Raw genomic sequence first — 16,974 nt, 5'->3', positions numbered from 1 at the left:
AATTATAGTTACAGTTTAAAATTATAAGACATAAAATTACGAACGAAATTATAGCTTCATATGAAATATCCCAGATCGCCTAGTTCGTTAATCTTTATTTCACTTTACTTTCTATCTCTTTCTAATTCTTAAAATTAGAAAAAGATACAAAGTAAGTTGAATCGAGACTAAAAATAATCGAAATTACTAGCAATAAACATAGGAATCAGAAACAATAAAGAGGAAATTAAACCGAGTTTGAAATTAAATTACACTGCTAGAAATGTGAATAAAATACGTCCTTACGCACGCGGCACGTACGAAAGGGAATCGTTTACGTCATCGTCGTTCTCGTTTCCCATTGTTTTGAAATCTAGCGCGCGGTCCGCGTTCCGCCGTTTCCCCGCGCCTGCGCGGCAGAGCGGATCGTGCGGGCGCTCGCGGCGAAACACGGCGCATGCGTCCAGTATCGCGCTTACGATGGTTGATCGTAACGAGGTGTCTATGTCGCGTGTGCCAATTTTGGTGATTCTGGGCGCCACCGGGTCCGGAAAATCACGGCTGGCCATCGAGCTAGCGCGCCGCTTCTCCGGGGAGATCATCTCGGCCGACAGCATGCAGGTGAGTGTAGCATCATGCCTGATCCACGACGCAGTAGTCCCGCAACGAGGTTAGGTAAGCCGCGGCACGACTTTTAAACTTGTTTATCGTCCGCGAGGAAACTCGTGGTAGGCGCAGATCGGGAAAGTGCCGTTTTTCCAGGAAACATTTATCTGAAGAAATGTACGCAATAGATTTGCGGGTAAACGAGGAAGGGAAGGCATGTTTTCAATTGAACGTAATCGTGTGCGCGATGACCGCGTGGCGGAAGTGCTCCAATATAGGAAGCGCGCGGTGATCGTGATAAAAATGTATAGATCAATGTTCTCTCGAGTGTCGAGATGCTAACGAGGAAGCACTCGCGAATGACGTCAATGAGAGCGTAATTTTCTAAAAATATTGATAATGTTACAAGCGAAATTTTAGACTGATAAGAATAAATCAAATGAGAGAAATAATCTTATTCTCGGTTAAAGTGGAGTATACAGAATTGAAAAATATATTTACAAATTTTCATATGAATATTAACACGTTAATAATTATACTAAGATCTGCTAAAAATAAAATTATTTCTTTTATTTAATTGTTGTGAAATTGTAGTTTTTATATTTTTTTATAAAATAAATTTAATGTCGCGATTATTTAATTTATTTTCACTGATTAATATCTCCATTTTTATCAATGTAGATTAACTTTAATTTTGATTTAACTCACTTTTTATTTTCTTCTAGTCATAAAAATTCGAAAAAGAGATAAAGATTAAGTTAAATCTCTTGGTGATTAAAGTTAAGCTACGTTGATGGAAATGGACATAAAACATTCACTCTGAAATCCTATTTATACATACATATAAATTTTAGTTTTCTCTAATTCTTTTGTTACGTTCTCGTTTACTGAAATCGTGACGTCACGAAATATTTACACGTTCAAAAGTAAAATCCATCTGCTTATAATGGTAGCATTTAAATCCGCCTGCTCGTAAAGCTGACGTTTAAATCCGTCTGACGAGGCACTTTGTTAAAACGATTCCGTGCGCGAGAAAAAGCAGTTCTTCCTCTCATTTCCTCTCTTTTTTTTTCTCTATTATGAACACAAATGGTTTGACGTCAGTGCTATAAAGTGATAATATCGCGATGATAAAACGCGAATGTGAAAACGATTCCTAATATTCACATTTTTACCAATGTAGATTAATTCTAATCTCGATTTAATTTACTTTAATTCTCAGAATTAGAGAAAGATAAGAAGTTCAACCGATATTAAAGTTAATCTACATTAGTAGAAATGAATATAAGTGGAGCTTGTCTTTTCCTCTCTGGAAAACATCTTGTTGGATTATTAAATGGAATTCTAGTTAAAAATCAGAATTTTCTGGTTAAATCTATTACGAATGAGATAATCAAATTTTTGGTTATAAGATCAGAATCTTCTAGTACTGTTCATTTTCAATTAGAATTTTTTCTCAATATTAGAATGAGATTCTCTATCTAGTAATGTGACTAGATAGTTTTGGATCCAAAGCGAGACAACTTTATTTTGGAGTGATTGGGACGAAGAATGTACAATATATATAAAGATAAAAACAGTAATAGTAATTTATTTTTAAAAGATAATTATTTATATTCTCATTCTATGTTTGTGATGGGAAATATTATCTTGAAGGCGAGACTATCATTCTAAAATCTAAATCCAAGTGTCTAATAAGTGCCTTAATTTACGTGATTTAGTATTCCGTATAAAAATAACGTTATATTACACATTTAAATATGTAAATTTATTTTTATGCAGCATAGCGTGTTATTTTTACATGGAAAATGAAATTACATAAAATTACATATAAAGTCACTTATTATATGAATTTGCTGAAAGCGGGATCTGGTCACATTAATTATAGCGTCTATCAACTTCGTAACGATGTCAGGTAATATATTATTATTATTGCTGTCATAATCGTTATCGCTAGCTAATTCCGCTGTCATTTTCGATACCACGACTGAATGTCGCTCTCTTTCTCCCTTCTAGGAGTTAGGTTGCAGGTCACAGGTCTGCTACGCGTAGAGCGCACTTTCGTGGCTCATAAATTAGCCGGTTTAATTGTCGCGCACGTCGGAGGCACGTCCGGTAATAATCTAATCGTACGGCCTTGACACGAGGATCAGTCGCGGCGCAATCGTGTCACGATGTAAATCGAATTCCGTCTTTCCGACGGGCCTGCCGGAGAAACCCATTGACTTCCGGTCGAACGAACTTCCGGCGGATTAATATCGTAACGCTTCTGTATCGGGTAGTCAAAGGTCAGCTTTCTTACTCCTCTTGTTTTAAACAAATTGGCTTTCTTTTCTCTTTTCGTCGAAGACGTTTTTTTCTTCTTGAGAGACATTCCTCCTTTGCTTTTCACGCCAGCACTTATATGGTTCAAAAGAACTGAAGTTTCTTCCATTTCTAAGAAAACGAGGAAATTATCAGATGGAATTATTCATACAAGAATGCAGACGTTAATTATTGGAAATCGTTATATGAAAAATAAAAATTATAAAATTATCAGAAAGTTAAATTATACAATTATTAAAAAATTAAATTTTCGTAGGAAGTAATAGATTGAATACTTTATAGGAATTGAAAAAATTATATGCGAAGAGCTTATTCATGCAAATTGTTATTTTGCTCTATATTTTGTCAGTTTTTAAACATTGATATTCTGAAGAAAAATCAATAAAATTTAGTTAGGTAATGAAAAAGAATATTTTGAGTAAGAAGATAATTTTTTTGTTTCTTACTATAAGATTCTCCTTGAATAATATAAGAAATTAATCGTAGATGATTATAAATTGAGATTTATTTCGAACTATTCACGAAGATACAGCTGACATATAGCAATCATTTTTTATCATGAGAGAAAGTTCTTAAAAATAAATGTCTATAATTTCTCTAATCATTTTTTCTAAATTTTTATTGATGTGTTCTCTGTAGATTTCTTCTACTGAATGAGCAATAGGAAAAAGAGAATCTTGTGGAAAATTTTCGAAAAAGATCAATTTGACATTCTCTTTCGACACTACACTTTCAATTTTTAAATCTCTGTAACAATTTTTAAGAAAATTCAAATATAAAATTTTTATTTTTATAATTTCTTATAAAAAAGTACGATTAATGAAATTTATAATATTTGAACAATTTTTAGTTACATTATTTTTTATTAATTGATTAATTTAATAAATTTTGACTTTAATACTCGAGATCATTGCCGTCTTTCTAGTCCAGTAGTGAACTGGTTTCGTGCCTAAGGAAGAAGTCTAATTGGCGGTTTCTCGTCTTTGAGCGCGCGCGTCAGTTTATTTCGGTAGCTTTTTCGCACGGAGCGTATCGGCTCCAATTTCGTTTCCCGCTCGCGGCTACGCGTGACCTCACTCGCGTGCGTAAATCACGTGCTCCCTAGCGGTCACGGCGTGACGCCCACACGCGCGCATGCCGAAGAAAAAAAAAGATATTCGCGAATTTCCGCCCTCGCTGACCCTCAATCCGCGCCGAACATCAAACGGCACGGTCTCGCTCAGGGAATCGTAATCAGTGTCGGGATTGTTCTTCCTCTCGACCAGCAAATCCTTTAGGGACGTATCTCGCACAACCAGACATCCCACGGAGGTGCTATCTCTCTCTCCCCCTCTCTCTCTCCCTCTCCCTGTTCCTGCCCTTCTATCTCCCTCCCCTCTCCCCTCTCCCCCCTCTCCCATCTCTCTCTCCCCCCTCTCTCTCTCTTTTTTTTCCCTCTTCCCTTCTTACCCCCCTCTCACTCTTCGTCTTCGCTTAAGCTTGGCTTTACGCGCCAGACGTCGAACTAGAGATATTCATTCGTTAAGTTTTTGCTCAGGGAAGTTTATCTGTTCTAAATTGATTGAAAGATCCGCTTTTTAAAAGCCTGATATGTTAATATATAAATATTACATATAAATATATTAATATTATATAATGTACAAATATTATACCATTCTGTGATTTAATTTTTTTCTAATGTATAACTCTGCATAATTTTTCAGCTTTTCATTACGCAAAAAAGATGATTTTGCTAAAATATTAAAAATTCTAGCTAGATACAGATCTAAAAATAATAATTTTGTTTGGGCGAATTAATTATGTTATTGTGAATACTCAATGACTACTAAAATATTAAAATTTTTTTCAACGTTATCATGCTTGAACGGTAAACATATTGAGAAAAATTTTTGTTGAAAATGGGCGAACTTGATCAAAAAATTTTAATTAAATTAAATTTTTTATTATCTTAGCTAGAATTATAATAGATTTAATCAAAAAATTCTAATTTATTTATTTTCATTCAGAATTTCAATTAATGCAATCAGACTCTTTCTGTAGCATAATACATAATAATTTTGATGATCCAATAAAATTATTTTCGGATTTGTATCTAATTAAATTTTTTAATATTTTTGTATAATCGTTGTGTTTCCCAAAGTTTTTATTAAAAATATAAAAACAAAAATTGGCTAAAATCTAGGTAAAATTGTTCGAAAAATGAAGTTATTGAAATTTGTACAAAGAAATTTGTACAAAAATATAAAAAATTATTCGAAATTCGATATGGGTTCGAGTATGTATTCATAAAAAGATTTATTACAATCTGCGATAATTCTTTCAACTTTACTTTTTTTGCTTTTCTTATTGAAGATGTAATATCGAAAATATTATATTGAATTGAACAATTGAGAGATAGGATGGGTGGAAAAAAATCTGAAATTTCAATTAAAGATTTGATTATTTTTATTATATATCTTCTTCTTAAATTTTTTCTGAATGAATTGAATTTCCTGATCTGCTTTTAATTTCTTATTTTTATAAAAAATTTGTAATTAAGCCAGAGTAATTATGCAGCATAAATTATGTCGAAATGAAATCGATTAATTGACTAAAATACTATTTTATTTTTGGCTATTTTCGATGAGACCTGAGCCAAATAAATATTTTATTTAACTGGAATATTAAAACGTCTAGAAACTTAATTTACCTAAAAACTAGTCAGATGGAAGAATAATGTGCACCGAAAGTAACTCAGCATACGATGGTAAATTTTTGATATATTCAACGCGTTGAATTTTAATATTGCTTAAAAAGGCGTGCTAGAATTCTACCGGAATACTGCAAGCGATTCTCTTATGTGTATCCATTAAGATGATCCGCGCTGCATTTTTGATGAGCGAATGATGAGCCACAAAGTTCTCGATAGTTTGTAAGAATTTTACAAGATTTTATCGGAGCTCATTTTTTAGTTATTCTGGAAATCACGGAAGTAGGTGACAATAAAATTATAGAGAGGAAAAAAAAAAGAAAAAAAATTTACCTAAAAAGAACGTATTTTTAAAATGATGAATAAATCATGAAAGAATTAAGGATTATTTCTATAGATACACATTTAAAAGTGATATAAAAAATTTAACGGCAATTTAGAACGTGGATAAAAAATTATTTTATTAAGTAGTAGTATTTTTTATCTGTACCGTATTGGAAATGTTTATGGAAATGTATGCTATAAAATAATAAAAATTTTAATTTTTCAATTTATAAATATTTAAATTAAATATTTAAGACGATTTATGTAAAATTTGTAATTATATTTAAATTTTGATATTATAACAACAAAAACAATAACAAATAAAGTAAATAATTAATGTGTTGTTCAATAAAAATAGAATGTTACATAAATATAATTTTCATACGTATATAATTTATTCAAAGCAATGTGCAACTTTTTTTAGAGGTCATTTTTTATTTTTAAAAATAGGTAAAATCTTTCAGGCCGCGTAATGATTATTTTATTGGCATAAAAATAGAAAACATAATTTTATATTTTCAGCTGTCAGCCGCAAAAAATTCACAGATGGGCTGCAAATTACGCATCATTGATTTAAAGTATAAATTAACACGTTTATAAAAATGGATGTGACACATTCTTAAGAATTATACTCTCTTAAAATAATATGGCTGAGATATTTTAATTTGAATATAAAGTAGCTATTCTAAAACATATAGTAGGATTATATGACAACCGCATAACTAATTTTACACCACAGTCGATATACGAGATTAATTACGATCTGTAATTACATACAGAAAAGCGTTAATTATTTATCTTATTTCGTACACGAATGCTCTCATTCCTTTTAGCAATACCGATATTGCACGCGTTTTGTTACCAAATATATATATATTGTTACATACGTATACATTACACGCGTTTGATACCACGTATGTAACCGTGAGTTATGTAGGCTACAACCGGCACACTTGATACACGGTTTGAGAAAGTGAACGTTTAGGCGAGACCTTTCATCAAGGAATATACCGGGGAAGTATATAGTATGCTAGCGTTCGGGCAGCATGAAAGCGGCATGAAAGTATAATTAGTTTATAATTCTGTGTAACGAACTGCGCGGTCGAAAGGGTAATTGTGCACGATTACAAATTTAACGCGGAAAGATTCGTTTCATGCGACGCGCTTCGTCCACATTTTGCGCGATTCGATTGCGTAAATTCCAACGACGAGTGTCATTGCAACAATCTGCGACAGTTTCTTCAATCTTGCTTTCTTTATTATTATAAATGTAACCTTAAGTGGTAATAATTAATTCTTATAATAGTATAATACACGATTAGAACATTTGCATTTTTTTTTTCTTTGACATACTAGAGGCACTTATTGATTAAATAATACACGGAAAGGGTTAAAATCTAAAAATTTAGATAGATATATAGATAATCAAAATAATTTTGTTTAGTTATTCAAATAAGAGACTCGTATATCGCAACGTGGATAGGAATAGTGGACGTTAAAAGTAACGCATTCTCACGGATATGCGCCGTTTAATCATAGGGTGTTCAAGGCGTGCGATATAGCGCTGAAATTCGTTGATACTTTATCGCGGCACTGATCCACCGAAGGCAACGTACCTTGGTCCTTGAATTCAAAATAGTATTCTCCGGCAAACTCGGTTGCGTGCCACGCATGGAAACTTTGGTTTTAATCCATTCGACTAAAGTACTGGCGATAGCAATAGAATTCGCCATTAGGATGTTACTTCCATTATTACACAAATGAGAAAGATTATTACGAAAGGTAAATTCACGCAGTTATTAATTAGAAATAATGATTTATCTTTATCTCGCGATCTTTTCATCTCTTTTACGCTAATACAACGACTTATACGTATAATAATTATATGAAAATACAATAGTAATGACATTGTTTATGCAAAACCAAAATTATATAATATTATATATTATCAAATTTGTGTGTTCATTGAAACTTCGATATAATAAACGAATCTATTATTTTGAACCTTTCGAAGAAACGCCGACGTTAAAAATTGTAACACTCTTAACTGGAATCTGTGAGTCACATTTATGTTGCAGACTGAAAGACACTAATTAATTTCAAGGACGCAAAATGACGTAATAAAATGAATACTGAATTTATTTTATTAGTAACGATAATTCAAATTATTTATAAATGAGGGTAGTTCAAGATTCAGCGACAGCTTTGGAAGGTTAAAAGGATATCGAATTGGAAACAGGTGCAAATTTCGGAAAAATGTGAGGCACCGTTTTTTCTTCTTGAGAAACATTCTTGATAGTGATTGTGCGCACGGAAATGTAATCGCAAGAAAATGCACTTCGGTGGCACGCGACGGTGTGCAATATGATGAACGAAAATCGTGGTAAAACTCGTGAGTTATCGCTGATCATACAGCAGGTTCCAACCGGTTTTAAATCCACGGCGACGCAATGACGCGAGATTTACGAGGCTCTTTTGTCGACGTGGATGCCTCGGGACGATCGCCGCCGTTGTTTTATTACGGCGCTGAATTGCAAGTGCAAACCTTTATCAAGATGTCGAGTGAAATCTTGTAACAATTACTGAACGATTAATGAATGTATTTAGCTCTGTAGAACGCTCAATTGATGTAATTGCCAATCAACATTAATATCATTTGACATGTGGTAATATTAAAAGGATCGTAATCATATTAGCTTTTTTTTATTTATTTTTACTCATGCAGGCTTTTAACTGTATTGATTTTAACTTTATTCGATAGTATCGAGAAATAATTCGTTAATTTATTAGCGGCAGCTGTTCGAGATTGTACACTAAACTTGATTATTGATAATCCTATTTAGTAATTATTCGATTTCATTCGAATCTTGTTTACTACACGGAAGATTTTGTATGAAAAATATTTAAAAAATTAATTAGATACGCCCGTGCGGATTTGAAAATAATTTTGTTAGATTTAAAATAATTATAGAAAAAAACTCAAATAATGTTGGCAAAATTTTTTATCTTTAATTATTTATAATTATTGTAAAGTAAAATCAGCTTTTCAATCATTGTTAATATTTAAAAAGAAAAAGCAGATTTTTTCTTTCTTCAATTATTCCTTGAAATTATAATATTCTTATAATACACTCTATATATCCATAATAATTGAGACTTGAATTCAGTTAATAATCTTTTTAAATGTTTGATCGTCGAACCGTTTTAGACGATCTACAATTAGCGATAAAATTCAAGATAAAATTTTTATAATTTTATGTATCACGTATTCTAAGTATAAATGTGTGTCCTGATATATATTATATCTGAATTTGATATTTTCAAGTGTTTTCTATGTTAAAAGACACGTAAAATTATAAATAGACTTCTGCTCTAAATTTGCAAATTATAGATCGTCTAAAGTTGGCTTTAAATTTACATGAATCGATAAAATTACGTGAAATGATCCATAATTAGGATCATCACCTTAAATAATTATTTTGGTAGTCTAACAAAATTATTTTCTGATCTGTATCTAGCGAATTTTTTAAATATTTCAGCAAAATCTTTCTTTCTGAGTATGTACATCAAAATTAGGTCACTCGTTCAAATAGATGTTCTCGACAAATATTTTTTTCAAAAATGCTTTTTAATTCTTTTGCTAAAGCTGTTTCTCTTCATCTTATTAATTATACATTATGCAAGATCCGTTCAAGCATGTAATCGTTTGCTGTCGGTACTCTTAGATGTTTCAAGATATCGGGGACAATTTGAAATTTCATTTATATAAATTGCTGGTAGCGCGAAAAATCATAAATTTTGAGCGAGAAATCATAAGATTAGAATGTTTAAGGATATCTTACTACTTACAAATTATGTCACAGCTGATTGCAAATTATCTCTTGTACCAAAAAATTCCGTATATATAAATTACTCCATATTTACATGACAATATGACAACTCGATTTTTTCTATCTATAATCTCGAATATTTGTCGCGCGATATGTCTTTTTTATTTAAAAGGAAAAGAGAGAGATTTTATTTTTAGTAATATCAAGATGATTGAATCAGTCTCGGTTTTAATCATTAAGACTTTTTGCAATTTTTTTATCGAGTACCGTTAATATTGAAAAATTTAAGCATATTTTTTACTTTGATTACATTTAACGAAAATATAGTAACGAAAATATCGTTGAAAAGCGTCATCCAACATTAATACTATTAATTGCACTATTATTAGATATATATGTATATATTTGCAATATAATGTACATCACAATATAGCGTGATAAGTTCAAAGCATGTACCACTGATGTGTCATCTCTTCTGCGATTAGGAGTGCTGAGAACAATTTGTCATACTTCCGTGATTAAGTTGCTGCATTCGCTTGCGGTGCATTATATAATTCCTCTTGGAGTATACTGTGTCGTAATTGCATGATTATTCATGTGGAATATCAGTACTGTTTGGCGCCAAGTGATACGACATTTTATCTCGAATAAAGATAACAAATCAGTTTAGTAGGTCATAATTTGAGAAATTTTATTTACAATTATTATTAAGTGTACACTTTAACATTGTATCAAATAACAGTGTTAACTAATATTATATTTTAAAACATCTCCAGATAACGTAATCATAACATTTTGATTGAATCCTATCACTTTTCATACCTTAATTTTCAATATTTTCATCTTGATAAAATTAAATCTTGAGTTGAAATAAAAATTTTTTAAATGAAACAAAAATTTGGATATTTAAAATGTCTTTTATAATTAGTTTCCAATAACTAAAAAACTTAAAAATTAATATATTGATATCATTAAGAAAAATAAATTAAAAATTTGTCAACATTATTTTTTTTTATTATTTCTGTTATTTTTTTTTTTGTAGAACTGTAGATGTATATTCAGAGATTGTCCGCAGAAAATATAGTCACATGCATATGCCATTATTTAATGAAATGATAACAAACGTGTCTAGCAGTAAAGCAATATTTACTTAGTGTCATGTTTATTTCAATCAGATTCTAATGAAATTTTCTCTCGTGTACATGTGCGGACGAATGGGTTAATGTGAAATGACAGAAATACGCGTTGGTTTTGCAGATTAAAACGTGTATGTGTTTTTTGTATTTAAATCGTTTGAATTCATGGATAATTCGTAAAACGAGCTGATGAAAATTGGGTCCTATTCGCAATAACGATGGTGCAACAACTCGTCTCAATATTCCAATTGTTCTAAAATATCTAAAAATTTAGCTATATAAATATGAAAATAATTTTGTCGTACTGTGAAAATAATGATATAGGATGTTCAAATATAATGAGCAATGCTGCAAAAAATTTTTACAGTTTAACAATTAGCTTAAATGACCTATATTTATTTTGATGGTCTAACAAAATTATTCTCTGTAAATCTCTATAGATCTGTAAATTTGGCTAAATTTGTAGAAAAATTGTTCTTTCCTCTTGTAAAACATTCTCGTGCAAATGTCTTTTTTACGATTTATGATTTTTACGAAGCGATTTAATTGCATTATTTTACAATATTCGTAAGTTGTGAAAATTATAGCGCCACATAAACGTTAGAGCGTAGTTAAACTGCTATGAGAAATCTGATCTTATCGTTTAATTAATGTTAGAAAAAAATTCTCCTCTCTTAGAACTGCTTATTAAGCAATCAGACTCGAGAAGATCACAAAAGATAACGAAATAAGATAAGACTAGCAAAGAAGCAAATTTATCCGATTTGATCATTTCTTTTATATATTGATACACACGTCTTGGTATTATTAGCATCTCTAATTAATTCTGATATTTCTCTGAAAATATATTTTCATTTCCGATAATTAGGATAAGAAGCAAATGTTGCTATAAATTTTGTTTAACTTAGCGATTGTACTTGTCGGGCTCATGCGTTTCTCAAATCGTGGAATTCCTATAAATGTTTGGCATAAATAGAGCTCGTATTATAAAAATGTTTCCAAGTAGAAATGCTGTAACAGCAGATGACAGCATTTACGATGCGAATATCATGCTTGCCGTTAGAGTAGAATAAGATACTAAAGCAGAAACCAGATCTCGACTTATTACCTTGAATCACGATGTGATAATTTCCTTGATCTGCTGGGGAATCCTCGTCGTTGATTACTCGTGAATGAGATTCAGAATAGCTAATGATAAACGGTAGCACGTACCCAACAATCCTCTCTCTTGCGAAGCGCTTGCGTAATTTGTCAAGGTTAAACTTCTCCAAGGCAGAAGGTAAAAGCCTTTTGAATGCCTTGACAAATCAGTGGATTTTTAAACAGATTTTTTTTCCTTTTTCTCTCAGAATTTACACTTTTCTTGTAAAAGTATAACAAGATGTCAATGTTCAAAGTCGTGCGAAAGATAAATTGAATAAAAATTAGTAACTTTTGACATAAAAATTCAAAGATAACTGATTGCTAATAATTAAAGGAATCAATAAAGAATAAATTATAGTGAATTAATTGAGAAAAAGTAGAGAACAAGTTTAATTTAAATTAAAAATTATTAATTTAAAATTTGATGTCATATCTATTAAAATTGAATTAACATTGAGATATTTGCATACGTATATACACTACCATTCAGAAGTTTTAGCCTGCCTTATGTTTTTGCTAATAATTCTATTTTTTTATGTATAAAATATGAAATTATGATATAATATTCTCTCTTATTTTCGATTACGGAAATGTTCAATAGAGTCACGAAAATTGCTGAAAAATAATAAACAGAAATCAAAAGTAAATTTTTTAAATACACAAGTATATATTGATTGAAAAAAATATTGAATTAAAATTTTTGCACTAAACACCGATAAACATTTAGATATACATCTAATAATAATAAAAAAATGATATGGAAACGTATCAATATATCGTAGAAATTAATTGCCAAATTGAACACAAGTGTTTGATTATGTTGAAGAACTTATCTACAGAATGGCAAAAGTGTGACTTTTTTTATCAATCAAAATCAAAGAGATTATGCTTGAAGAAATAAAAATTCTAAGAAAAAACATGTTTTTTTTTAGTTTTAGAAAAAAATATGTAATAAATTAAAAATTAATGCATGCAAAATATATTCACATTTTTTTATGTTACGAAATTTCTATAAATGAAAAGTGTGTCGAAACTTTTGAATAGTATATTGAATAGTGTATAATCTTATAACATAAAGTGCTTATACATGCATATATGATATTGTGTTTATTTAATCAATGGAGAAGGCATCAGTATCTCAAAATATTATTAATCTTACATTTACACATAGAAAAATAATCTATGTAACTTTCACCAGCGATAAAATTACGATGTTTTTTTTAGATTAATTGACCATTAATTAAATTGAATTGGAAAATATCACAGTTATATTCTAATTTACTTTCCTCAGAAACGGGTTTCTGAAAAAGGTATGTATTTTGTTTCTTAAAGACGATACGAGAGAGTGGATTCATATCTTGTCCATTGAGCGTAACTTTTCCGATAACAAGAATCGCGGCATTACCGGTTCTATCGGAAAAAAAGTCAAAGAATTTGCCCCATGAATAGTCCCATCGATAAATCTCGTTGCGTTATACAACATAAAACTTAATTAACCCGATCAATTTTCGCGCGATCGCCACACGCATTTCTAGATCGAAGTAATTAGTATTCTTTTAATCAATCCAATCAATTTCTTTTTATCAATCCACGCATTAATATAGCAATTAATTTTCTTTTCACTAATTAATGCGCCACGGTAGACGCGATTGATTATTATAATATTCTTAAGTACAGGAGAGAGAGAGAGAGAGAGAGAGAGGGAGAGAGAGAGGGGGGGGGGGCGAAATAGAGAATTATTATAAAGAACATATTCAGTTTTGGTAGGATAAGAAATAAGGGAATTAAATGCTCGTTATTTTTATTCCTCCCTTAATTGTTACTTTATCGAGAAGTGATATTGCTGTTTGCCATTGCGATCGATAATTAACAGGTTAATTATGACATGATTGGATAATGATAACATCGTTTCGATAATATTGCTAAAACCTATGTGTGTTTTCTACTTGACTCTGTTTTTCATGTCTATTATTCAAAATGTCGCAGCACGTCATTTTTGTATAATCAGAAAAACTTTGAAAACCTAAATGTAGCGATTTCTTTCTGTAGATTTTGTATAAATACATAAATAAATTTTGTCATTTGTGTAGTTATTTCTTTATGAAATCACAAAGTAGATCGCTTGTAAAACTTTGAAGAAAGTTAATTATAACTTATATTTTAATTGTCACAGGTTAGAAGTTAAAATAAAAGTTGGATTCATGTAGTTGTTGTATAGGTATGCCACAGAGTTTTTATGGATATTTTTGTGTTCAATAAGTAAAAACGATTAAGAACTATTTTATTTGATTTATGATGTAAGACAATTTTTTTTTATTTATTGATTAGTATAATAATTAAAAACGTCGATTTTCTGTCAAGGTGAAATGAAAAGCCTGTATTGGTTTGATTAATTCTCTTTTAGATACAATTTAGCAATATTTAGAAAAGAATTAACCGATTAATTCTTCCCTAAGTTATATTAATTCGTTCCTAAATTGCTAATTGTATCTGAAAAGAAAAACAAAATTCTCCATTTTTTTGTTTAATTATTAACATTTACTATTTCTGCTTATATATATGAGATTTAAATTTGAATATTTCGTAAAATAAACGAGAGAGATTGTACAAACATGCGACAAAATATAGCGCATTTAAGAGATATAAGCACATAAAAATCATTAGTCTACGTATTACGAGTAATTACGAGTGACAACTAACCATAGTTAGGTAATTGTGCCAATAAAGATAGAAAAGAACAAGCTCAGGCACTGCACATGCGTTCTTGTGGATGCACAGTACATGTACACGAGTGAGTTAGTCCATTAGCATCGTGGATTCCTACTAATTATCATAAATACCAAGTATAGACGTAGTGAATACACGAGCTCGGTCGTGTCTGGGAATTTGCGCGAATCCAACACGTCGGGGCATTAGTGCGATCAGTTTCGCGGTTTCTTGGATGACGTGTGCACTCGTGCGATAGCTATTTACGTGTCGCCTCGTAATTCTAAGTCTACTAAGCTTGCTTTTGCGTAAAATTGTGGTACAGCAATGACACTTCGACCCGATCTCGAGTCTTCTGTCTTCTTAATCCATCTCGTTCACGAAAGTGCCACTCTTAAATACAGTTTACCGCTATTTATTGCACACTCGTGGCTACAACGTTCTGCATACTCTGGATAGAGATAAGAGACTCAAGGGAAGTGGCATGCTTTTAAGTCGCGCCAACTAAGACCGACAGTTTATTGCTATTGTACGATCTTTCATTGAGTTGCTCTCAGAATTATCTGTCAACCGCCACGTATATCGTAATAGTTTCACTGAAAGTATCTACTTATCGCAGATTGGTGTGAGACTTAATTTTACGAAGTATGAAAAATAAAAATTTTGTTCTTAATTATAGTATATGGAAAGAACGATTTTGCTGAAATATTTAAAAATTTCATTCGATACAGATCTGAAAATGAAAAATTTATTTTAATTAAGCATGTTGAGCAATGCTGAAAAAATTTCGATATTTTAGCAATCAGTTTGAGCGTTTTACATAATTATTTTGATAGTTTAACAAAATTATTTTCAGATCTGTGTTTAAGTAAAACTTTAGATTATTTCAGCAGAACTATTTTTTTCGTGTATCTGATTTTATGTTCTACTTTTTCTTAAATTTTACTATAAATCCTCTATATAGGCGAGACTGGGGACAGTTGTAACAATTTTTAGAAATATACATATATTTCTTTATTTATGACATATACGTTTATTTCTTTTAATGCACATGACGCAACAACTATTTATTTAGCTTTATATATTTACTATTTAAAAAAAGGTGTAATTTTAGGCTGTTTATGAATAAAATATCAAAATTCGAATTAGTATATCTTGCTCCGATTTGGGGCAAAATGAAACAGAACTAAGGAAAGTTGTAACATATTCTAAAAACAAATTATCTGTTCTAAAACATAAATACATTGCTCTAAAAACACAAATTCAGTGCTTTAAAAATAAATTATTTGTTCTAAGACAGAAATTATCTTCTTATATTATTTTTGTTTTTAAATCAATAAATTTACTATTAAAAAGCGGTGAATTTGTGTTTTAGAGCAAAGAATTTGTTTCAAAGCAGTGAATTTGTATTTTTAAAACAATAAATTTGTGTTTCAGAACAGATAATTTGTTTTTAAAGCAGTGAATTTGTGTTTGTAAAGCAGTGAATAATATTTATTACAATAAGAAAGATTTACAACACATTCGCGGCCATAGGGCATGAAAATGTGACTTCAGTTCGTGCTTGCATCGCAGTATTCTGTGGCTGTGACAAATTTCCTAACCTGAATAGTCATCAACTTAAAATATTTTGGTTCAGCAGAGCGATACTTTTCGACTTTTTTCCTGTCAAATCTTTATTTTTCGCGAAAACGCATCGATTCAGTCTATTTTTATTAAAATTTGAGGTGAGCGGGCTCTTCTTAACATTTACCGTTAATTGTAATGGTGTTACAATGTATCCTGGCGATGTGGTATTTTTAACCTCAAACTGTTGTAAAAATTTATATAAACATATTTGAAACTACTTAAAAATATCAAAAAAAGATATGCTTGAGAAAACGTGTTTTATTTAGAATTAATAAAATGGAAACTTAATAGAATGGAAATTAGAATTGATAAAAAGCATTTTATTTGAAAGTTTAAAGCAAAAAAGTATAACATCGTAAATTTATATTTATCTACGGCTTATCTGTGCCCTATATGTAACTTCACCCTACATATAACTTATTTTACATGCGGCGCACGCGATTGATATCATGAGGCAAACGCAGGCTTCGATACCAACTATTTTTATTCTCCATATGATCATCTTATCTCTTATCATTTAAAAAATATAGGTACGCATTGTTACAACTAACCTTCGTTATAACTGTCTCCAGTCTTCTTTATATACATATATATATATATATATATA

The 16,974-nt window shown here is 30.6% G+C and overlaps 1 protein-coding gene across 1 annotated transcript in view; it reads left to right on the top strand.

The window, feature by feature from the left end:
• The first annotated feature begins 455 nt into the window (after nucleotides 1–455).
• LOC108753430 (tRNA dimethylallyltransferase, mitochondrial) overlaps nucleotides 456–16,974 on the top strand; it is a 102,952-nt gene continuing 86,433 nt past the window's right edge. Inside the window, exon 1 of the mRNA XM_018494977.1 lies at nucleotides 456–600. Coding sequence (XP_018350479.1) covers nucleotides 460–600 — 141 coding nt within the window. The 5' untranslated portion in view covers nucleotides 456–459. The remainder of the gene's footprint in view (nucleotides 601–16,974) is intronic.

This window comes from Trachymyrmex septentrionalis, unplaced genomic scaffold, assembly GCF_001594115.1.
Source record: "Trachymyrmex septentrionalis isolate Tsep2-gDNA-1 unplaced genomic scaffold, Tsep1.0 scaffold7, whole genome shotgun sequence".
Classification (NCBI taxonomy): domain Eukaryota; kingdom Metazoa; phylum Arthropoda; class Insecta; order Hymenoptera; family Formicidae; genus Trachymyrmex; species Trachymyrmex septentrionalis.
The sequence above is the reverse complement of the archived record's forward strand: the minus strand, read 5'-3'. Positions and strand labels throughout refer to the sequence as shown.